The sequence below is a fragment of the Nomascus leucogenys genome, chromosome 3 (assembly GCF_006542625.1).
Source record: "Nomascus leucogenys isolate Asia chromosome 3, Asia_NLE_v1, whole genome shotgun sequence".
NCBI classification, from domain to species: Eukaryota; Metazoa; Chordata; class Mammalia; order Primates; family Hylobatidae; genus Nomascus; species Nomascus leucogenys.
This window is the reverse complement of record NC_044383.1, coordinates 73,937,481-73,962,608: the sequence shown is the minus strand read 5'-3', so window position 1 is coordinate 73,962,608 and position 25,128 is coordinate 73,937,481. Positions and strand designations below refer to the sequence as shown.

At 40.7% G+C, this 25,128-nt stretch overlaps 1 protein-coding gene across 5 annotated transcripts in view; it reads left to right on the top strand.

The window, feature by feature from the left end:
• RARS2 (arginyl-tRNA synthetase 2, mitochondrial) overlaps window positions 1-24,678 on the top strand; it is an 81,064-nt gene extending 56,386 nt beyond the window's left edge. For all 5 annotated transcript variants that reach the window (XM_030809461.1, XM_030809460.1, XM_030809458.1 and 2 more), the window contains 12 exons: window positions 4,749-4,907; window positions 6,343-6,449; window positions 11,341-11,436; window positions 14,432-14,492; window positions 18,784-18,860; window positions 19,333-19,457; window positions 20,127-20,194; window positions 20,279-20,388; window positions 20,811-20,906; window positions 22,178-22,252; window positions 24,044-24,107; window positions 24,557-24,678. In XM_030809461.1, the coding sequence (XP_030665321.1) occupies window positions 4,749-4,907; window positions 6,343-6,449; window positions 11,341-11,436; window positions 14,432-14,492; window positions 18,784-18,860; window positions 19,333-19,457; window positions 20,127-20,194; window positions 20,279-20,388; window positions 20,811-20,906; window positions 22,178-22,252; window positions 24,044-24,107; window positions 24,557-24,643 (1,125 nt within the window). In that variant the 3' untranslated portion in view covers window positions 24,644-24,678. The remainder of the gene's footprint in view (window positions 1-4,748; window positions 4,908-6,342; window positions 6,450-11,340; window positions 11,437-14,431; window positions 14,493-18,783; window positions 18,861-19,332; window positions 19,458-20,126; window positions 20,195-20,278; window positions 20,389-20,810; window positions 20,907-22,177; window positions 22,253-24,043; window positions 24,108-24,556) is intronic.
• Window positions 24,679-25,128: the final 450 nt, after the last annotated feature.

Below are 25,128 nucleotides of genomic sequence, written 5' to 3'. Positions count from 1 at the left end.
AAAAAAAAGTTACATAATAACACAAATAGTATAAAAATTTCTTTAAGTTCAAAATGGCCTCCAAAGGTTCTATTTCAATATTTCTACCTTGCCCCTTTCTAACAGGATTTAAGGTAATTACAGTGATAGGCATTTAATAAAAGAAAAATAGAAAGTCAGGGGTTAATGTATCACTAGGTAATATTACATAATAGTTTTGACCCTGAGCTTCCCCATATCAGTAGGCAAAAAAAAATTTTTTTAAATAGGACAAGATCAAAGCACCAATTCAGTGAGTGATAATGTTTACTTGCTGTCATTTTTAAAAACATGGAATTAGTATCCCTCAAGAGACAATGTTTTTCCTAACTTTAGAGTCTCCAATTTCTCAACTTTAAGTAAATAATTCACGACTAAATTCTCGTCATATGTAGGGATATTTATGCAGTTGAAGTTTTTATTTTGTGAAAAATTGCGTTCAAGATTTCATCATTGTTTAAGTTACGTTTCTTTTTCCAGGGAATGTTACTGTTAGGCTAGTATGAATTTTGTCCCTTAATAACATTTATATGTAAGAAATAGTTTTTAAATTATAAGTGTAAGAAAATCTGATTCCAGCCATCACTTTTAAGAGTCAGTGTAAGTCATTGTTAAGAATTTCCCACCTACTAAATCACGCAAAGTTCCCAAGGCTCTTATGTGCCTCCTAGGGCGGTCCTAGAGGACTGTTGTCTTCAGTGCACACTGGTTTCTTACATGTTTAGTATCCAATCTATGTGATGCTTGGAGGCATGCAGCTCTTCTTGTGTGACAGACGTTAGCTGGTGGTCCTTGCCCTGTCCGCAGGCCTAGAGACAAGATCGCTATGTAGACACACTGTGAACCATTTCCCATTGTGGGCCTGCACCACCCCAGGGGCTTCCTAGCCTCTGCTCCTCCTGGAAGTCTTCCCCATCTCCTCCCCGTTCCAGGTAATTCTCCTTTCTCTATCCTGGCAGTTTCTACACCTGGCCATTGCTCCCTGCTGTCCCTTCCCAACACTGCTTGCTTTTCTACTTTCTCTGCTTGTTTGAGACAACACTACAGTGTGTCATTGTCCTCTTAGTCTTCCTCTTAGAATGAGTTTTGAAATACCTAGCAAGAACCAAGTACAGATTAATAGCTCAGTAAATATCTGACACCATTGAAATGTGCAAAAAATACTTTTATCAGCATGAGAAATGTTAACGTTTATTAGGTGCTAGTGTGTAGTGCTCTACAAGGAGTTAATAATTATCATCCCTGAATAAAGATGTAAGATATAATGAATGTGGTTATATATATACCTAGAGTAAAAGTAGGAGATTCTAAATATGAAAAGATGAATGGAAGGTGAAATACAGTTTATATTCTACTAATAATGTATTAAGAAGGAGAAATTTGATAACTCATGAATTAGCTCAAGTTAGTTATTTTTTTACCTACCACATTTTGGCTTTATTGTTAACTGTTTACAGTATTGATATTTTCAATTTTAATTATATAAACTCATTTGAATGTCTTTAATTTTTCATTTCATGTTCAGAATCAACTAACAGCTAAGAAATTTCTGACCAAGGCATGAAACAGCATTAAACAATGAAGTTGTTTGTTCAAATTGTAATCATGAATATTTTTACATGTTCTTTTCTAAACTAGGTAAAAATTCAGTGCATTTTAAGATGAAATAAATATATGAAAAAAGGGTCTCTGGTTTCTAGGTTTTGCTAACCATCCTTAGCAGTTATTCTCAGTATTTCTAAGACAAGCATGGCTAGAAGTGGGGTTAGAGCCCCACATCAAGGAGTTAAAGTGTGCCCATGTAGCTAATGGTATTCTAGGATCAAATTTAAAGGGATAAGAAAGGCTTAGCCTACTACTTTTAATTTTCGTGCTTAGTTCTTTATATTTGGGCAGATCAGCCCAAGAGCTTACTGTAATTATCTCAGTTAAATTCAAAATAAAATGTTACGCTATTTGGCAGGCCCAACATCTAGAAATAGTGAAAAGGGAATGTTAATTTTTTTTAAGGAAGTCTAAGACACTTAGTTTATTCCCTAATGGAAACACAACTAGTTTTTGTGTTTTCTTTTAAGAGAAAAATTGTGTTTCCATCCTCAAAAACTTTACTAAGCCGTGCTGCCTTATTATCGAGCCCAAATTTAAAATTGCCTTTTTATCTCTGTGTCTAAATTTAGCCTTAAAATGAAGATATCTTCAAAATGCGTACTTTCCAAGGGTTAAAAAGGTTCATGGTAACTGTATAGACTTATATTGTGCATTTATAGGTATATTGGGAAGTGCTTATTAAAGCTTTTCTCTTTGATAGTGTCAGCTGATTTTCACTAATGTTTGTTTTATAACTACATATTGCGGAAATACTAAGAATATTCACGTTTTAAGGGCTTTTTGTTTTAATTCTATTTTTTAAGAGAAGATTCTGGTGAAGTTTTTTCTAAAGTAGTTATATCATAATGCATGATAGATTTTTAAATGTTTGGTTATTTGAGTTTAAAGTCCTAGATTTAAAAACAAAGAAACTTCACCCTGAAGAAAGGCTTTATGGAAAAAAAGAAACTAAACTCTTTTGTGAAAATAAGGACATTTTACATATGTTTGCTTATAACTTGTGTGCACGTGTACGTATGTGTGTGAGATAGAATAAAAAAACACTTGTGAATATATATTTATGTTTTTAACATCTGTATACTGGACTGTTAAGCAGTTGTCAATGGCTGGGTCATTCAAAAGTCAAGAAGTCTGCAGTTTACTATCTTTTGGGAACCCTCTTTGTTTTCCTATACTTTATCAAAATCTTCTTTGTTTTCTAACTGACATTGTATGTATTATTCTGGACTTATAATAGGACTACATAAATATCACCTTTTTATGATGTGTCAGGTATCCTAAGACCACCCCTCTCCCCGATTCAGTGATTCACTCAGATGACTCACAGAACTCAGCACAGTCTTACTTGTGGCTATGATTTATTACAATGAAGGGATACAAAGCAAAATCAGCAGAGGGAAAAGGCACATATGGGGTAAAGTCCAGAGGAAACCAGGCTTTCCAAACTCCCAAGTTTTCCCAGTGGAGTCACACAAGGTGCACATACTTCCAGCAGCAAATTATGAGAATACATGTGAAATGTCCACTGGCAAAAGTTCATTAGATACCCTATGTCCAAAGTTTTTGTTGAGAGTTGGTCATGTAGGTACCCTCTGCTTAGAATGTCCTAAATCCCAAACTCCCAGAAGGAAAGCGGAAGTTCAGCCTAAGCTGTACTGTTTGCATCCACAGTGTAGGCACAGTGACCACTTTTATCAGTTAAGTTGGTGGAAACATTCCCAAAAATCTAAGTTAATAGATGCCAGCCGGTGGCCAACCTTGCAAGCAGGATGTTTTAAATATAACAGTATCAGACCTGCTATGTTAACTCTTTTCTAGGGGAAAGAAAAAGGTAATTTTAACTTTATTTAGCAGTATTTATTTATTTAAGTCTGTCATTCCAGTGATATAAATCATCTATGAAAGGTGAAACATTTTTACCTTGAGAGATGTTTAATGCCCTGTCCCATTTGTTGGTAGTATCTAGTGGGTATAAGCCAATGTGTCCTCCAGCGATAAAATCATTTTTTCCTATCCAAATACTGCTGTCCGGATGTTTTGATAATAACATTGTAAGAGTTTAGAAGCCTTATTTTTTCATAGTTTATTCACCAATTTTTATTGCTTTCATGAGACTTTAATAGCTTTCTGGAAATAATATGATAGTAAAGTTATCATTGATGTTTCAACCTGCAAGTGAGTTACAATTTGTAAATATTTGTAGTCCATATGTATAACTTCAATACTACTTAAACTATAATATTAATATTTTAATGTCATTTATTAACATTATATTTTGGAGACTGGAAAATGATTGAAACTACATTAGGAACACAGATTCCTAGAGCTGGAAGAGTAAGCCTGAGCCCTTAATAAACTATCAGCTCCACCCTAGTCCTTGGCTGAGTATGGAACTAAACCAGCTAAGACAGGTGATGCACAATAAAACTCCAGAAGAGGTGCTCAACACAGTTTTTAGGATCTTAAGTTTAGAGTATAATTATACTAACTATCCAAAAGCTGTCTTTTTTACCAAGATCATCTATTTTATTGGTCTTTACACAGTAAGCTGTTTAGAGAACCGTTTAAAAATCTTTGATTAAAATAAATGCTAAATCATCCTTTAGCTGTTTCTTTGCCAGATCGAGCCATCCTACTTTATTCAACCTTTTTCAGCGAAGTTACAGGATAATAATATGGCATTTTGAAGAAAAAAAAACAAAAAACAAAAAAACAGAAGAAATGCCAGTTTAGTCTTAAAGAGGTATTCTTACCCTGGGGATCTGTGGATTTAGATGGAAAGAAAAAATTATACTTTATTTTCCCTAACCTCTCTCAGAAATTGAGTATTTTCCTCCATTACTATATCACAAATTAATTTTTGGCTATTTGGTTATTTCAGAGTAATTCTTTTTTCGTAACCCTGTGTATTTTATTTTATGAATTTAGAAACATTTTGAGAAGGGATCTATATGCTTCACCAAGGGCCTGTGGCAAAAAAGAAAAGTTACACTCTGTAATGTACCCAACTTGGAAAATTTTAAATGAGAATTCTCAGAATGTGCTTTTTTTTGCTTTCTTTCCGTATTAGAGATAACAATGACCTGTTATATACTTCATTTAATGTACTATTGTACTTTTAGGTTTATGTACAAGTTAATAAAGAAGCAGCAGATGATAAAAGTGTAGCAAAAGCAGCACAGGAGTTCTTCCAACGATTGGAACTGGGTGATGTGCAAGCACTTTCACTGTGGCAAAAATTTCGGGACTTGAGCATTGAAGAGTACATTCGGGTTTACAAGGTATTGGTTGACCCTCCCTTCTGCTTTCCCATGATGCGGTGCAGCTCTCGGCTGTTACCTGCATAGTAAAGTTGCATGTTAAACTTGTGTTTTAAAAATAGATTTGTAGGTGAATTTAAAATTAAGAGTCAGATTTTGTTTTTTGGGCTGAAAGAACTGCAAAATAATCCTGAAGCAGTGTCAGGTGATATTCTCATACTTCATTTTTATCTGGCTTTTCTGTTCTAGCATTCCTTCACTTTTTCGTATTTATTTTTTGTTCTTTCACTTCCTTAGGCCGGTATGTGATGGTTAATAAACTGATTCAGGCCGGGCTCTGTGGCTCACGCCTGTAATCCTAGCACTTTGGGAGGGCGAGGCGGGTGGATCACCAGGTCAGGAGATCGAGACCACGGTGAAACCCTGTCTCTACTAAAAATACAAAAAATTAGCCGGGCGTGGTGGTGGGCACCTGTAGTCCCAGCTACTCCGGAGGCTGAGACAGGAGAATGGCGTGAACCCGGGAGGCGGAGCTTGCAGTGAGCCAAGATCGCGCCACTGCACTCCAGCCTGGGCGACAGAGCGAGACTCCGTCTTTAAATAAATAAATAAATAAATAAACAAACCGATTCGTTTAATAAAGATTTGGTGGGTAGGGGATAATATACAACAGTGAATAGAAGAGGAATACCCTTGCTCTCGCAGACCTTACGTTCTAGCCTAGAGACAGAGCACAAACTAAACAAAGCAAGAAACAACTATGTTTTTATTAGATGGTGCTAGATGCTAGCTGGGGAGATCAGATATGGAGTGTTTAGGTGGAATGACAGTTTTGTAAAGAAGCCCATGTGACTGAAGTAAGTAAGCAAGATGAACGACAGGAGAAGGTTGAAGAGCTAGTAGCATATGGGGCATAATTCTAGGATTTCTCTAGGGCTGTCCAGTGCTTTTTGTGGTGATGGGAATCTTCTGTATCTGTGGCCGTCTCCTTCAGTAGCCACCAACCACATGTGGCTTGAAGGGTGAATTGTGTGACAGAAGAGCTAAATTCTCAATTTTGCTTAATTCCAGTTTAACAGTTTAGATTGTCACTTGGGCCTAGTGATTACTGTATTGCACAGCACAGTACCATTGTGAGGACTTGACCGGTATAGTGGAAACTATTAGGAGGTTTGAGGAGAGGAGTGATTTTTTTTTTTTTTTTTTAAACAAAAATAAAGAGGTCCTCGCCATCTTGCCCAGGCTGCGCTTGAACTCCTGGGCACAAGTGATCCTCCTGCCTCAGCCTCCCAAAGTGCAGGGATTATGGGCATGAGCCACCACACTCAGCCCTTGATTTAATTTTTATTGTGTTCATGTGTGTGACAGGTGGTAGAGCATCCTTAATTTTGCCTTAGGGTAAGAATAGGAGATTCAATTAACATTTCTTTGTCTTTTTGTTTCTGAACTCTTTTAGCGTCTGGGAGTATATTTTGATGAATATTCAGGAGAATCATTTTATCGTGAAAAATCTGAAGAGGTCTTAAAGTTGCTGGAGAGTAAAGGACTCCTACTGAAAACAATGTATGATCAGGTTACTATTCTTTGGTAAAATTATTTGTTCTTTGAAATTGTTATTGATGTATCCTTTGAGTAAGGACAACAGAATGCAATGTGCAGCTTTCTTGGGATTTTTTATAGTGCTTTTTCCTGTTCAGAGTACTTTCCCACATTCTGTATTTTCCTGCCATAGCAAAAGCTGTTAAGGTTTGGAGAAAGGATGTTACTTGTTTTTTATAAGGCTGGGAACTGAAGCACAGAAAATACAAGTGACCTACCTAAGGTCATATAACCTGATAATGGTGTAACTGAAAAAAAGGGAATATAATCTTATTGTCTTCTGATTCAGTTTTACCTTTTAAAAGAAATCCCTGCCTTTTCAAAAAATATTTAAGGCAGTGTGTGAAAATAAGTATTCTATAACAGGCTTATAAATGAGGAAAATGGTGAAAACAGGAAGTAGGGGCAGGAAAAGTCATATGAAATCAGAGACGATATTAGCATATCCCTCCTGGAATTCTGTTTCCTTGCTTATGTCAGAGTTTTTTCTTTAAAAAGAAGTTGTAATTGATGAATGACATATTGCATATATTTATGGTGCACAACATGATGTGATATATGCACACTGTGAAATGTTTAAATCAAGTTAATTAACATATCCATCACCTTACATACTTACCTATGATGAGAACATTTAAAATCTACCCTGTTAGCAGTTTTCAAGTGTACTATGCATTATTGTTAATTATACTCACAATGCTGTACAATAGATCTCCAGAACTTACTCCCCCTGTTTACCTAAAACTTTGTAGCCTTTAACCAACATCTCCCCATTCCCTGCACTTGATAACCTCCATTCTACTTCTCTGCTTCTATGATTATAATTTTTTAGATTCCACATGTGAGACTATACATTATTTGTTTTCTGTGCATTGTTTATTTCACTGAACATAATGTCCTTTCAGTTTATCTATGTTGTCACAAATGACAGGATTTCCTTTTTTTTTTAAGGCTGAATATTACCTGTTGTATATTTTAAAGTCCACTCATCTGTTAAGGTTGATTCACATCTTGGCTATTGTGAATAATGTCACAAAACCATGGTAGGGCAGATTTCACTTGGACATACTGATTTAATTTTCTTTGGATGTATATGCAGATGTGAGTTTGCTGGATCATATATATGGAGGTTCTGTTGTCAGTTTTTTGAGGAACCTCCACATTGTTTTCCATAATGGCTATACTAACATTCCCACCAACAGTATACAAGGGTTCCCTTTTATCCACATCATTGCCAACATTTATCTTTTTTTTTTTTTTTGATAAAAGCCATCTTAACAAGTGTGAAGAAATATCTTATTGTGGGTTGTGGTTTTAATTTTGCATTTCCCGGATGATTAGTGATGTTCAGCACCTTTTCATATACTTGTTAGCCTTTTGTAGGCCTTCTTTTGAGAAATGTCTATACAGGTCTTTGGCCCACTTTTTTTTTTTTTTTTTTTATGTTACCGGGCAAATGTACAGGATGTGCAGATTTGTTACATAGGTAAATGTGTGCCATGGTTATTTGCTGCACCTATCAACCCATCACCTAAGTATTAAGCCCAGCATCCATTACCTATTTTTCCTGATGCTCTCCCGCCTCCTCACCCCGCGACAGGCCCCAGTCTGTGTTCTTTGCTTCCTTGTGTCTCTGTGTTCACATTGTTCAGCTCCCACTTATAAGTGAGAACATGTGGTATTTAGTTTTCTGTTCCTGCATTAGTTTACTGAGGATAATGGCTTCTTTGGCCCACTTTTTAGCTGGGTTTTTTTTGGTGGTGGTGGTGATGGTGGTTTGGTTTAGTTTTTTTGTTGTTATTTTTCCATTGACTTGAGTTCCTTATATATTTTCACATTAACCTCTTACCAGATACATGTTTTCCACATATTTTCTTTCATCTTCTAGGTTGTCTCTTCACTCTGTTGATTGTTTTCTTTGCTGTGCAGAAGTTTTTTTAGTTTTATGCAATCCCATCGGTGTATTTTTGCTTTTGTTGCCTATGCTTTGAGGACTAGCTCCAAAAAATCTTTGCTAAGACTTCAGTGTTTTCCTCTAATAGTTTTACAGCTCAGGTCTTAGATTTGTCTTTAATCCACTTTGAGTTGACTTTTGTACATGGTGAGAGATAGGGATCTAGTTTTATTCTTCTGCATATGGATATGCAGTTTTCTCAGTGTCATTTAGTGAAGAGATTGTCCTTTTCTTTTTATTTTTTTGAGACGGGGTCTCACTCTATCACCAGGCTGGAGTGCTGTGGTGTGATCTTGGCTCAGTGCAACCTCTGCCTCCCACGTTCAAGCGATTCTCCTGCCTCAGCCTCCCAAGTAGCTGGGATTACAAGTGCACACCACCATACCCAGCTAATTTTTGTATTTTCAGTAGAGACGGGGTTTCACCATGTTGGCCAGGATGGTCTCAATCTCCTGACCTCCTGATCTACCCGCCTTGGCCTCCCAAAGTGCTAGGATTACAGGCGTGAGCCACCGCACCTGGCCGAGACTGTCCCTTTCTTGTTGTGTTATTTTGGCACCTTTGTCAAAAATTAGTCGACCTGGCTGGGCACGGTGGCTCACACCTGTAATCCCAGCACTTTGGGATGCTGAGGCGGGCGGATCACCTAAGGTTGGGAGTCCGAGACCAGCCTGACCAACATGGAGAAACCCCATCTCTACTAAAAATACAAAAATTAGCTGGGTGTGGTGGGGCATGCCTGTAATCCCAGCTACTTGGGAGGCTCAGGCAGGAGAATCACTTGAACCCGGGAGGCAGAGGTTGTGGTGAGCCAAGATTGAGCCATTGCACTCCAGCCTGGGCAATAAGAGCAAAATTTCATCTCAAAAACAAACAAAAAAAATCAGTTGACCATAAATGTGTGAATTTGTATCTAGGCTCTCTATTCTATTCCATTGGTCTCTATGTTTTTGTCTAGTATGATGCTGTTTTGATTACTATAGTTTGTAGTAGATGTTGGGATTAGGTAGTGTGATGCCTCTAGCTTTGTTTTTTTTTTTTTTAAGACAGGTTCTGGCTTTGTCATCCAGGCCGTAGTGCATTGGTGCTTTCTTGGCTCACTGCAACCTCCACCTCCAGGTTCAAGCTATTCTCCTGCCTTAGCCTCCCAAGTAGCTGGGATTACAGGCATGTGCCACCACACCCAGCTAATTTTTGTATTTCTTAGTAGAGATGGAGTTTCACCATGTTGCCCAGGCTGGTCTTGAACTCTTGGCTTCAAGTGATCCACCTGCCTTGGCCCCCCAAAGTGCTGGGATTATAGACGTGAGCCACCACAGCTAGCCCAGCTTTATTCTTTTTGCTCAATATTGCTTTGGGTATTTGGGTTTTTTTTGTGGTTCCATATGCATTTTATGATTGATTTTTCTATTTCTCTGAAAAATGTCATTGGAATTTTGATAGGGATTGCATTGAATCTGTAGATTGCTTTTGGTAGTGTGGACATTTTTAAAATATTGATTTTTCCAATCCATTAATACAGGATATCTTTCCATTTATCTGTGTTTTGATTTCTTTCATCAGTGTTATATAGTTTTCAGTGTACAGATATTTTACCTCCTTGGTTAAATTTATTCCTATTTTAATTTTGTTGATGTTATTATAAATGGGATTTTTTTTTTATTTCTTTTTCAGATAGTTTGTTGTTGTGTATAGAAATGCTACTGATATTTGGCTGGGCGCGGTGGCTCATGCCTGTAATCCCAGCACTTTGGGAGGCCAAGGGGGGCAGATCACATGAGGTCAGGAGTTCGAGACCAGCCCGGCTAACATAGTGAAAACCCATCTCTACTAAAAACACAAAAATTAGCTGGACGTGGTGGCGCACGCCTAATTCCAGCTACTTGAGAGGCTGAAGCAGGAGAATTGCTTGAACCCAGGAGGCGGAGGTTGCAATGACCTGAGATTGTGCCACTGCACCACTCCAGCCTGGGCAACAAAGTGAGACTCTGTCTCAAAAAAGAAAAAAGGCTACTGATTTTCATATGTTGATTTTCTATACTGCAACTTTACGAAATTCATTTATTAGTTCTAACAGTTTTTTGGCGGAATCTTCAGGGTTTTCTATTTATAAGATCATATTCAGAGTTTTCTATTTATAAGATCATATTGAGAAAAAAAGATTATGTTGCCTGCAGAGACAATGTAACTTCTTTTCCAATTTGGATGCCTTTTATTTTTGTTTCTTGCCTAATTGTTTTCTAATTTAGCTTTTAGCTTCCTGTCAGCTAAACAGAGAAATAGCAGTGAAAGAAGCCCAGACCTCTATAATGTAGAGGCAAACCAATTGCTTAAGAGACATGTCACTTTTCATAGTACCAAAGCAAACTTTCTCCTGTCATATTTATAAGGAAGATGTGAAACATAGTTAATAGCATCCTCAGTAATGTCCTTAAGGAAAATTTTTAGATTGTCATATACAGATTCCAAATTTTGGTCATACAGGAAAGACAAAAATCTGTAGTTTTAATACTTGGGTACTTTGTGGCATGTTAAAAATTATCCCGATATTGAATGTTATAATACTGTGAATTAGAAGGAGAATGTGTGACATTTCATAGTTACGATGCAGCTGCATCTCATTTTTCAACTGAGTATATTAAAGATTTTATCTCTGAGTACCTTATCTGGAGCTACAGATTTAAAAGCTAAGATAACCAAATATTAATTACATCATACCCATTCATAAGAGATTCTTGGTCATATTCTTGTTTTTTTCCATTGTTGATTAAAGCTTGAATTGGCACTGCTCATTGCAATGTGGGTAATAAAAATAGCTTCTGGTTTGCTAATGTTTTAGATATTAAAATTTTAACGGTCTGAATTTATTATGTTGCTTCAGTTACCTTTTTGCATTTCTAGAAAAGGAACGGCTGTAGTAGATCTCTCTGGGAATGGCGACCCCTCCTCAATTTGTACTGTAATGCGAAGTGATGGGACTTCTCTCTATGCAACCAGGTTTGTAGCCTCTGTGAGGGTCAACATTTTGTTCTAAATCTGTTGCTTTCAGATGAAACACTATTTACAATTAATTATGCATTATCGGACTCCACAGCTAATGACATTATTCTGTAAACTGTAAAACTAAAGTACTTCATAATCAACTAAAAGTATTTTACAATGGCACGTTGGCAGGAAATGTATACTAAAAGATGACCATATTAGCTCGGGTTTCCTTATGCTGTAAAGAACATCTTACATGCACATAAATACCAGACCTCGTTGGGATTTGGTAAAGCAGGCTGAGGGAGAAAGCAGCCGTGTCACATTTTTATTTCCATCCATCTCTCTGACTGACCTTTGTGGAAGGGCCAATCTGTGTTCATCAGTAAGAGGTGGGTTTATCAAGCACCCTTATTTCTGGGACAAAGCTAATAGGAAAGAGAAGCACTGCTGGCAAAAGTGTCTCCCAGACCAGAATTTTCTATTAGGTCACAAATCACTTTTGTAACATAAAGTCATGATACTTTGTTGTTTTATATTAACTACCATAATTTGTTCCAAACAACTTTAAGCAACCAATGAAGTCTTTTAAGTTCCCCTTAGGAAATTCATCTCTTACCTTCTATTACTTTTCGACATTTCTCTTTACCAATTCTATGCAATTGGGATTAGGAAGTGAGAAGAGCTTATATATCTAAGAGGTACATTATTTTTCTAGATAAGCAAATACATATATTAGAAAAGTTTTTTGTATCAACTAATTATTGCTAGATAGATTAAATAAGTAAACCATTGCACAGTGGTTATAAGAAGTATCCGTTGAGAACAGAGGCTCTGTAACTATCCCGGTTTGGTGTTTTTTTTGGGTTATCATTAGGTGTCAGTTTTTCAACGCCTGTATTTTTCTTTGGAAAAAGAAACATCCTGTCAGAAAAGGGGCCCTATGACATGAAGTCTCTACAACTATCATGATTTGGTGTTTTTTTCAGGCTGTCATTAGATGTAGACTTTTCTGTGTATTTACCTTACCACCTGTACTTTCTCTTTTTCTTTGAAAATAATTGTCTTTTTGCCACTTATTGAAATGTTTGATTTTTCACTTTGCTTTAATGTCAGTTGCTTCTGCCTTCTAGTGGGTTTCTTATAAAATACCTTTATGTGGGGGATATAAATGAAAGTTGTTATAGCAGGCAAAACTGCAGGAGAATACTGAAAAGAGCAGAGTGTGAGGCTTGAGACCTGGGACTGTCATTTAACTCTCTGGGCCATGATTCTCTACTTTGTGAAATGAGAGATCTGGACTAAATGACCTGGCACTTCTTCTGGCTTTGAAATTCTGTTTCTACAAACTCAACCTAGAAATTTTTCTTATTCTTTTTTGTTTTTTCATTGAATCAAAAAGTTTTCGTTTGTTTTGTCCTTGTCTCAAACCAAAAAAATATAACAGGTGTCTATTTGTGACATCATTTTTGTGATAATCTGCTATACAAGTGTTTCTCAACATTTTTAAAATTATAATCCCTCCAAGCAAGCTTTTCAGCCATATTTTTCCTAATTGCCAATCCTCATGAAATTTTATCCCACAGATATTCTGTATCTCTGTATATATTATATGCATATCTGTGGTTTATGCATGAAGAATAAGATTTTTTGTTGGCCAGCTGTAGTGGCTCACTCCTGTAATCTTAGAACTTTGGGAAGCCAAAGCAAGAGGATCACTTGAGGCCAGAAGTGTGAAACCAGCCTGGGCAATATAATGAGACCCATCTCAACAAAAAATATGCAGTGGCTCTTGCCTGTATTCTCAGCACTTTGGGAGGACGAGGAGGGTAGATCACCTGAGGCCAGGATTTCGAAACCAGCCTGGCCAACATGATGATACCCCATTTCTACTAAAAACACAAAAATTAGCCAGTTTTTGCCTCCATTGAGAATGCATGCTCTGTGTAATGTCAGGATCATGAGATAGGTACTAATGACATTTTGATGATCCCTAACATTTCAAAAGATGGAGGAATTTTTTCAATCTTTTTAGTATCATATATAATCAAAAATAGCTCTAATTTTAAACTTTAATATTTCATAATCCTTGAAATTTCGGTTTATGAAATTTTATGGTTTTTCATTATTTCATATGCAAACTAGATATTTGTATCTAATCAGAGATAAAAGAGAAATTCTGTCAAAAGACTTTATGGTCTTTTTTTTTGAGATGGAATCTTGCTGTGTCGCTCAGTCTGGAGTGCAGTGGTACGATCTCGGCTCACTGTAAACTCTGCCTCCTAGGTTCAAGCGATTCTCCTGCCTCAGCCTCCTGAATAGCTGGGATTACAGGCGTGCGCCACCACTCCCAGCTAATTTTTGTATTTTTAGTAGAGACGGGGTTTCACCATGTTTGTCAGGCTGGTCTCAAACTCCTGACATCGTGAACCGCCCGCCTCAGCCTCCCAAAGTGCCAGGATTACAGGCGTGAGCCGCTGCACCTGGCCGACTTTATGGTCTTTTAAATGCATTAGAAGGTATTTCCCCTGAATGACCCAAGACTTTGAAAGTCCTTAGTAATACTAATAGAGTATCTAGACAATACCTGTTTACTACATCATCTATATTTTAAATATGTTCATTAAGAGAATATATTGCAGAGAAGTAGCAGGTGATTCTTTTTAGTAGAGACTTAATCATAAAACATTTATCTACAAGACACTTCACCCAGAGCTATTTTAGTTGTTATTACTACTTGTTGTAGAACTTTTATATATTAATTTTATTTATTTATATTTATTTTAGGTTTTGCTTTTCCCAGTGTTTTTATTGTTGTTTTTCCCAAACCTATTTTTATCATTTTACATCAAAACATGATATTTGGATTATCTAAGTGTAGATGGAATTCCTCAGGCTGTGGGATAATTTAAGTTCTTAATTAGAAAATGCTCATTGCTATTAAATAGGTAAGACCAATTATTACCCAGATCTGCTTAGTAACTCTTGGTTTATGGCCACTTTGTTTCAGAGATCTTGCAGCTGCTATAGATCGAATGGACAAGTATAATTTTGATACAATGATATATGTGGTAAGTAATCAGAACAAAAAGTTACGATCTCTAACTCATGAATACTACAGAGTTAGAAATTAGATGCCATGTTGAAAAACTATGGAAAACTACAGAGAGAAGTCAACATTAAGTATGTTTAAAGTGGGCAACTTCTAAAAGTTTAAACACTTACAAATGAAAAAGTTTACATTGCTTCATAGCAAGAAAAAATTACCTGAATCAGTAAAATGGTTATGTGAAATTAATATATACAGGTCACTATAATGCCAAGTTTTTTTGTTTTTTATTTTTCAATTCTGATTTGGGCTCAACAGTTGTTTTAAATAACTTTTATTTGAAAGTAATAACTTTTATTTGAAGTAATTTAAGAAGTTTTAAAATAGTACAGTGATTCCCCCCAAAGATAGTACATAACCATAGATTGATAGTACTTTAATCAATATCAGGAAATTAACATTGATAGAGACCTTATTGAAATTTCGCCAGCTTTTACATGTACTCTCCTGTAGATGTTTGTGTGGGTATGGTTTTATGAGACTTTATCACGTGTATAGATTCATGTAACCATCACCACATTCAGAATATAGAAGTGTTCCATCACAAAACAGACTCCCTCGTGGTCAGCCACTTAATAATCACACCTTCACCCAATCCTAACCCCTGGCAGCCAGTGCTCTGTTCTTCAGCCAATTTTGTCACTCTAAGAATGTTGTATAAATGGAATTATACAATATGTAACCTTTGAAATTGGCTTTTTTCACTCAGTATAATGAATGCCCTGGAGAACTATCCAGGTGTCCTGTGTGTCAGTAGTTGGTTCCTTTTATTGCTGAGTGGTATTCTAGTATCTTTTCCCCTTTCCTTATCATGTGAAACCTTCCTTTCCACTTAGAAGAAAGTTACCATCAAATATTTATTTAGAGTTTAGCTTTGGTCTCAGAGACCAGGGTCATAATAGCTGGGAGGGCAGAAATTTAAGTAGAATACTCAGAAGATTGAAGCTCACATTTCCTACTGACTCGGTGGAGTGCTATGGCTCTTTTTTTTTTTTTTTATTAATTTTTTTTGCACACAAAAACAATAAACATTTTCTAAAAATACAAACAAAAAGATGCATATCAAACATATTAGGAAGGTTACACATGGGAAGTCGGGGAATAGAAATGGGGGGTGGGAGTTAAAATAAATGAGAGAGGGACTTTATATGGATCAGTGATAATAACTCAATCCTCTATTTGACAAAGAAGAGGGAGAAGGAAGAGGAAGAAAAAGAAAGTGGGATAAAGGATCAGAAAGGGAGGAAAATAGAAAAAATTAGAGTATGACTCCAGGGTAGACCTGTTTTGTTGTCACTGAGTTGGTTGGTTGGTTTGTCTGTTGTATTTTTCATGTTTCGCCAAGTTGGCCAGACTGGTCTCGAACTCCTAGCCCGAAGTGATCAACCCGCCTCGCCCCCCAGAGTGCCGGGACCACAGGTGTGAGCCACCACGTCCAGCCCCCACATTGCTTCTGGCCTCCGTGGTAGACCTCCTAGATGGAGCGGCCGGGCAGAGGCGCTCCTCACTTCTTCCCAGACACCGGGCAGCCGGGCAGAGGCGCTCCTCACTTCCCAGACGGGGCGGCCAGGCAGAGACGCTCCTCACTTCTTCCCAGACGATAGGTGGCCGGGCAGAGGCGCTCCTCACTTCCCAGACGATGGGTGGCCGGGCAGAGGCGCTCCTCACTTCCCAGACGGGGCGGCTGGGCAGAGGCGCTCCTCACTTCCCAGACGGAGTGGCCGGGCCGAGGCGCTACTCACTTCCCAGAGATGGGTGGCCGGGCAGAGGCTCTCCTCATTTCCCAGATGGGGCGGCCAGGCAGAGGCGCTCCTCACTTCTTCCCGGACGGGGCGGCCGGGCAGAGGCGCTCCTCGCTTCCCCCCGGACGGGGCGGCCGGGCAGAGGCGCTCCTCGCTTCTTCCCGGACGGGGCGGCCGGGCAGAGGCGCTCCTCGCTTCCCCCGGACGGGGGGCCGGGCAGAGGCGCTCCTCGCTTCCCGGACGGGGGGCGGCAGAGGCGCTCCTCGCTCTTCCCGGACGGGGCGGCCGGGCAGAGGCGCTCCTCGCTTCTTCCCGGACGGGGCGCCGGGCAGAGGCGCTCCTCACTTCTCCCGACGGGGCGGCCGGGCAGAGGCGCTCCTCACTTCCCCGATGGGGGCCGGGCAGAGGCGCTCCTCACTTCCCAGACGGGGTGGCCGGGCAGAGGCGCTCCTCACTTCCCAGACGGGGCGGCCGGGCAGAGGCGCTCCTCACTTCCCAGACGGGGGCCGGCAGAGGCGCTCCTCACTTCCCAGACGGGGCGGCGGGCAGAGGCGCTCCTCACCTCCCAGAGGGGCGGCCGGGCAGAGGCGCTCCTCACTTCCCAGACGGGGGGCCGGGCAGAGGCGCTCCTCACTTCCCAGACGATGGGTGGCCGGGCAGAGGCGCTCCTCACTTCCCAGACGTGGGTGGCCGGGCAGAGGCGCTCCTCACTTCCCAGACGATGGGTGGCCGGGCAGAGGCGCCCTCACCTCTTCCCAGACGGGGCGGCGGGCACAGGCGCTCCTCACTTCTTCCCGGACGGGGCGCCCGGGCAGAGGCGCTCCTCACTTCCCAGATGGGGCGGCCGGGCAGAGGCGCTCCTTACTTCTTCCCAGACGGGGCGGCCGGGCAGAGGCGCTCCTCCTTCCCAGACGATGGGTGGCCGGGCAGAGGCGCTCTCCCTTCCCAGACGATGGGTGGCCGGGCAGAGGCGCTCCTCCCTTCCCAGACGATGGGTGGCCGGGCAGAGGCGCTCCTCACTTCCCAGACGATGGGTGGCCGGGCAGAGGCGCTCCTCACTTCCCAGACGGGGCGGCCGGGCAGAGGCGCTCGTCCCTTCTTCCCGGACGGGGCGGCAGGGCAGAGGCGCTCCTCACTTCTTCCCGGACGGGGCGGCTGGGCAGAGGCGCTCTTCACTTCCCAGACGGGGCGGCCGGGCAAGGCGCTCCTCACTTCTTCCCGGACGGGGCGGCCGGGCAGAGGCGCTCCTCACTTCCCAGACGGGGCGGCCGGGCAGAGGCGCTCCTCACTTCTTCCCAGACGGGGCGGCCGGGCAGAGGCGCTCCTCACCTCCCAGACGATGGGTGGCCGGGCAGAAGCGTTCCTCACCTCCCAGACGATGGGTGGCCGGGCAGAGGCGCTCCTCACCTCCCAGACGATGGGTGGCCGGGCAGAGGCGCTCCTCCCTTCCCAGACGATGGGTGGCCGGGCAGAGGCGCTCCTCCCTTCCCAGACGATGGGTGGCCGGGCAGAGGCGCTCCTCACCTCCCAGACGGGGGGCCGGGCAGAGGCGCTCCTCACTTCCCAGATGATGGGTGGCCGGGCAGAGGCCTCCTCACTTCCCAGACGGGGCGGCCGGGCAGAGGCGCTCCTCACTTCCCAGACGATGGGTGGCCGGGCAGAAGCGCTCCTCACTTCCCAGACGATGGGTGGCCGGGCAGAGGCGCTCCTCACCTCCCAGACGATGATGGGTGGCCGGGCGGAGGCGCTCCTCACCTCCCAGACGATGGGTGGCCGGGCAGAGGCGCTCCTCACTTCCCAGATGGGGAGGCCGGGCAGAGACGCTCCCCACCTCCCAGACGGGGCGGCGGCCGGGCAGGGGCTGCAATCCCAGCACCCTGGTAGGCCAAGGCAGGCGGCTGGGAGGCGGAGGCTGCCGCGAGCCCAGACCACACCACCGCACTCCAGCCCGGGCAACACCGAGCACCGGGTGAGCGAGACTCCGTCTGCAGTCCCAGTACCTCGGGAGGCTGAGGCGGGCAGAGCACTCGGCGTCAGGAGCTGGCGACCAGCGTGGCCAACATGGCGAACGCGCGCCTGCAGCCAAAGGAGAAAAAGTAGGCAGCGGTGGCGCGCACCGGCAGTCCCAGGCAGTCTGCGGCGCGGGCAGCAGCGAGCCAAGTAGATTGCAGCCTGGGCCACAGAGGGAAAGAAGAAAGAGAGAGACAGAGAGAGAGAGAGAGGGGAGAGAAAAGAAGGAAGGAGAAAGAAGGAAAGAAAGAAAGAAAGGGAGAGAGGAAGGGAGGAAGGAAGGAAGGAAGGCAGTGCTATGGCTCTTATTTCCCTCCCTTGTAGAGCACTCCACTTAGACACTGTTCTTGTGGCATCCTCTTTGTGTTTAGTTAAAACATATCAATTGACAATAACTTTAGTCTGTCAAACCTCAAATATCTCAATTTGATTCAAGTCCAACCTATTTTTGTACATTAATTTGTCAGAATTCTTTTATTTTATATATATGTTCTTCCCAAGACAGATAAAGGACAAAAAAAGCATTTTCAGCAAGTATTCCAAATGCTGAAGATCATGGGATTTGACTGGGCGGAAAGGTAATGTCTGCATGGTTCTTAATTGTCTGTGCACGGTCGGCTGAGCCTGAAAATGTACCTAGTGGTTAAAGTTTTTCATTCAAATGTCAATTCTTTGTTTCAAGATACTGGTATGGAAAAGTAGATTTGATTTTTATATTACGTCTTGGTTATAATAATTTCCACCTTATAAACATTAAATAACTGTATTTTTATTAGTTATCTGCTCTCAGTGGCTTAGTTTTCAAAATTCTTAATCCACATCTCCTTTTTCTCCTAAAGACAACTAGTAGTTTAATCACTTGCTGGTAATTATAAAGTGAAGCTGTGCTTAACGTCCTTTGTAGCATACAAATCACATCAATTTCGTTTTATTAATTTTTAAAAACTCTGCTCTGATGGTTAAAGTTCAAACCACTCTCTGAAAGGTATTATATGCTTTCAGCAGCAGCTCTTGTTTAGCTTTCAGTTAACTAGATGCTCACTCTTGTAGGTGCCAGCACGTGCCCTTTGGAGTAGTACAGGGAATGAAGACTCGAAGAGGAGATGTCACTTTCCTGGAAGATGTTTTAAATGAGATTCAATTAAGGATGCTACAGAATATGGCTTCAATTAAGAGTGAATTCAGTTTTTTCTTATTAAAGTCATAACTTACATGCCACTTTTATGTTATTCTGGACTTTGGGCAGTGTGATTTATTATGTCTGTCCCTCCATTGAAGTGTCACTAACTTTGTCAGAAATACCTTTCACTAATTAGAGGTGCCAGAATTTTTATATTTGCTACACAGGAATTGGTCTCTTCAATAATCTGAATTGCTGTAACCTTGGTCCTCTTTTCATGAACAGCTTGAGCATTGTCATTCTGTTGTCTGGGTGGTTACATGAAGTTTCTATGTTATAATTTGGATACAAGTCACAAGTCCTTATGACTTTAACAAACTTCACCCTTGGAAAACTAAGTATCAGATATATATATATATATACACACACACACACACACACATATATATACACACATACACATATATATATATATAATCAGAAATCCGAATTTATTTTTCCTACAAGTATCTTTTGAATAAATAAATTTGGATTTCTTTCCCTTTAATGTAGGCAGGGGAAATGTCATTATCAAAGGTAAAATAGCCTAAATTAGGAAAGTGAATTACTCATTCTGAATCTGTTCTTGATTGTCAGCATACATTTTTGGCAGATGTTACCTTCACTTGGATCCATGATTGGCAGTGTCATGTAGACTAAAGATAGCTGCCTTTGTCTGTTTCAGCAACTAAAGAACTCAAGAACCCACAAGAGACTGCAGAGAGGGTTGGGCTCGCAGCACTCATTATTCAGGTCTGTTAAGACTCCTATCTGTAAGGCCCTTTTGTTTGGTACTAGAGCAAATCCCAGCAGTGAAGATTTCCTCTGTCGTTTTAGGACTTCAAAGGTTTACTCTTATCTGACTACAAGTTCAGCTGGGATCGTGTTTTCCAGAGTCGTGGGGACACAGGAGTCTTCCTACAGTACACACACGCCCGCCTCCACAGGTGAGAAGAGGCTGCAGGGAAACCTTGTGCTGCATTGTCCTTCCCTAGGCTAGGTCCTGTGATTCTAAGACCAGAGGCCATGTTTTCTGGGCTTTTCCAATATCTTCTATTCAGATCTGACTAGAGTAGACCTTCTTTTAGGAAAAAAAAATTTATTGAGCACCTATGTTAGAAATACATTTATGTGTATTATCTTAGTCCTCAGAATAACCCTGTCGAAGAATATACTGTTACCTCCATTGTGTATGGATAAAGATAGATTTAGGAAAAATTATCAGATTAAACAGTGTTGGCATCAAATCTAGGGCTATATTAAGGAGACCAAAATTGTGTATTATAAGGTGATGTTCATCACTTGCAGCTCTGTGCCCTTGTATGACTTTTTAATCTTTTGATGTTTTTAACTTTAAACTTTTGATAAGTTTGGAAGAGACTTTTGGATGTGGGTACCTGAATGACTTCAACACTGCTTGTTTACAAGAGCCACAGTCTGTTTCAATTCTTCAGCATCTTCTCAGGTATGATGTTTTCCAGGGATCATCAAGTGTGCTTCTGCTTATCAAAATGGCTATTAGCATTTTTGCTGCCCAGTAGAGTCAACAGTCTATTAGCTGCCTTCTGCCTCTAGACTTTTCCCAAAGGTATGCCTTAAAAAGTGATTATTTGCATTTTGAGGACAGAGGGCATAGATTAAGCCAGTGCTCAAGGAGGACAGTCTTTGGGTTTTCAGAATATTATCACTGATGAATAGCGCACATGTCTAGCTGCCTGTAGCTCACATAAAGCCTTATAAAAGCATAACCTTTTAGTTTGAGAAAGAGCATCTTCTTGCCTTCTGTGACAAGTGAAGGAAAATACCTGCCTTTGTGCAGCTTCCCAGAGACCGTAAGTCATTCATTTGCCTCTTGGTTTCGATTCACAATCTCAAATACATATATGTATCTGATGCTCCCATGCTAGGCAAGACACCCACACATTTTAGCTCTGACGGGCATTGTTGGTGAAGCCAAACATGCCAGAGATTAGTCTCTAGAAGGGATGTGGATGGTTATGAACAAGGCGGTTTTCTTTCCCATATAGTAGTCAGTGGTTCTTTCCTGGGATCAGAAAAATTTACTCACATGTACAATAGGGAATGTAAGGAAAAATAAGCCAACTAGGTTTTCTTAGCATTGAGGGTAGACTTTGCTAATTTATATTTTATATTCTTAAACATGGCTGGAGGCTTTTTACATTCACCAGCCATGATTTAAGTTTTTGCTGTGGACTAGGTCTAGGAAATAGCAAGATGATTTAGAAAGTCCCTGACATCAAAGAATTTGGAAGAAAAATGTTCCTTTGCCTTCAGATGTACACACGCTTTTTTCATATCCTTCTACTCTTTTTTTTTTTGAGACAGAGTCTCGCTGTGTTGCCCAGGCTAGAGTACAGTGGCTGGATCTCGGCTCACTGAAACCTTCGCCTCCCAGGTTCAAGTGATTCTTCTGCCTCAGCCTCTCAGGTAGCTGGGACTACAGGCACGTGCCACCACACCTGGCTAATTTTTGTATTTTTAGTAGAGAATGGGGTTTCATCATATTGGCCAGGCTGGTCTCAAACTCCTGACCTCATGATCCACCCACCTCAGTCTCCCAAAGTGCTGGGATTACAGATGTGAGACACTGCGCCTGGCCATACCTTCTACTCTTAATCGTGTCGAGTCAACCTTATATTCACAATCTTTTAATGTCTAATGTCTTAGTGTAACGTGTACAGTCTTTTCCTGTTCACTGTTCCTGTCATCTTTTAGGTTCGATGAGGTGCTTTATAAATCATCTCAGGACCTTCAACCCAGGCATATCGTCAGTTACCTTCTAACTTTAAGGTACTTTATAATCTTCCTGTTTTCAGGTGTTAATAGCATTTGAGACCTTTCTTTCATCTAAAGGTTTCCTATAAACAAATTCCTTGGCCTAAAATTTGATGTGCTTTTAGTTACAGGAATTATTGCTTCATCTATATAAATTAGCAGTTAATGTTCCTTCATTCATTCAGTGATACAAGGTACTGTCACTATAGACTGGAGAATGGGAACTGACAACTACACAGTTACAGCACAGTGCATGTGTTACATTAGAGTGAACATAAGAGATGGTGTTAGGGCAACCAGCCCAGCCTTGAGCGATCAGAGAGGGCTTCTCAGAGGAAAGGAGATATTAATCAGAAGGAGTGTGGCTGGGAAGAAAAAAAAAGCCCAGAGTTAAGCAAGAACGTAATACTACATTTTAAAGGATCCATAAGCACTGTACTGGGAGGGCTGGTGAATGAAGCATGTATAAACCTGTTTGCCATGTACTGAGGCATTTAAACTTATTTTTGGGGTGGTGGGGTCCATACAGGGATTTTAAGCAGAGGCACAGAAAAATAAGCTAGAAAACTTAATTTTTCTAATCTTTAATGACAATTTCATGGTGTCTATTTTAGCAGCTTGAAATCAAAATTGAGTCCACCCTTGTATAGCAGTAGCTGTATCTTCTGTAAAGCTATTTAATAAAGGAAATGTTGCTTTTACTCAACATTTATTGAAATCAGACACTTATCAGGACTGTTTTCTTGATTATACTTTTTAGCTTGTCTTCTCTAGATTTATGTAAGGATTTTTTTCTTCCTTTAAATGACACTTAAGACATATAGAGGTGAAGAAGCTACAAACTCTTTTTTTTTTTCTTTTTTTTTTTTTTGAGATGGCATCTCGCTCTGTTGTCCAGGCTGGAGTGTGATCTCGGCTCACTGCAACCTCCACCTGCTGGATTCAAGCGATCCTGCTGCCTCAGCCTCCCTAGTAGCTGGGATTACAGGCACGCACCATCATGCCCAGCTAATATACAAAGTCTTATGTCATTTTATCATTAAAACTGATGTCTTAAGTATCATTTCTCCGGCACATTGTTATACTTGCTGCCATATCTAAATTTAAAAAGATGCTTTAAAGAAGAGTGGCCAGTGTGGGTGGAGAGTGGATAACTAGTGTCTACCCACCTCACTGTACAGAGGGAAAGGCCATGCTGTGTTATACATTGGATTGTAGGCTGCCTAAATGAGGAAAAATGATTAGAAAAGGATTCTTTATATTTGTAAAATTAACAATGAAATCATAATTTTTTTTTTTTTTTTTTTGAGACAGAGTCTCGCACTCTCGCCCAGGCTGGAGTGCAGTGGCGTGATCTCAGCTCACTGCAAGCTCCGCCTCCTGGGTTTATGCCATTCTCCTGCCTCAGCCTCCCAAGTAGCTGGGACTACAGGTGCCCGCCACCATGCCCAGCTAATTTTTGTATTTTTAATAGAGACAGGGTTTCACCGTGTTAGCCAGGATGGTCTCGATCTCCTGACCTTGTGATCCATCCGCCTCGGCCTCCCAAAGTGCTGAGATTACAGGCGTGAGCCACTGCGCCCTGCGAAATCATAATCTTAAGAATTGCCCACCTCTTAGTAGTAGAATAGGGCCAAGATCTAAAGCTTGAGTTTTGAATTCCAGTTTCAACTTTACAATTTTGAATACATCCTTTAATGGTTCTGGGCTTTATTAAGTTGAAGGAGTAAGATTAGTTATCAAGCTCATATCTTACAACACAAAATTACTGCTGGTACTATCGTGATTTCTCTCTTCCTGTTTCAGTCATCTTGCAGCTGTGGCACACAAAACACTACAAATAAAAGATAGTCCTCCTGAAGTGGCTGGGGTACGTTATGTTGAATGTTTTCTGTATAATCCCTAGCTCCTGAGACTAATATTACTAAGTCAGTCTTGTAAATTTTTCTAAAATAGCATTGTTGTTCAACTGTAGTAGTGTACTTCCTTAGCTCATTAGGCTGTAACAATCAATGTTTATATACTTCCCAACATACTTGACTATGAAGCACATTTTCCTACATGAAATATTATAGTGATAAGTTCCCCTTATCTGAAGCCATACTGTATAATACTGTCACTCCCACTCCATGACACTTTATGTACACGTCTTATTGTAAGGGGTGCTAGGAATTTATCTTCTCTTGCCTATAGTAACTCTAGGGCACTTGGACATATTCCTGCTTTAAACTAGAAAGAATAACCTTTAAAACCATTCTCATGTATTGAATACATTCCTGTTACTGAATATTTTAAATCATTCTTTGATTTATTTTGTAGGCCAGACTTCATCTTTTCAAAGCTGTCCGTTCTGTCCTAGCCAATGGAATGAGACTTCTTGGAATAACACCTGTATGTAGGATGTAATTTCCATTAAAATGGCTTTTAAAATGTCAAATGAATTCTAGTTATCTATTCTGGGATGACTTGCTGTTCAGAATAAATTTAATTTTTTTTTTTTTTTTGAGATGGAGTTTCGCTCGTTGCCCAGGCTGGAGTGCAATGGTGTGATGTTGGCTCAGTGCAGCCTCCGCCTCCCGGGTTCAAGCAATTCTCCTGCCTCAGCCTCCTGAGTAGCTGGGATTACAGGCATGTGCCATCACGCCCAGCTAATTTTGTATTTTTAGTAGAGACAGGGTTTCTCTATGTTGGTCAGGCTGGTCTCGAACTCCCGACCTTAGGTTATCTGCCCGCCTTGGCCTCCCTAAGTGTTGGGATTACAGGCATGAACCACCACACCCAGCCAAAGTTAAACTATTACTGTGTCAGAATCTATATTAAATGTGACTTGTCAAGTTATTCAGTCTTTATCCTTGAATAAATAAGTTATCTGAATTCTCTCATGGTCAGTA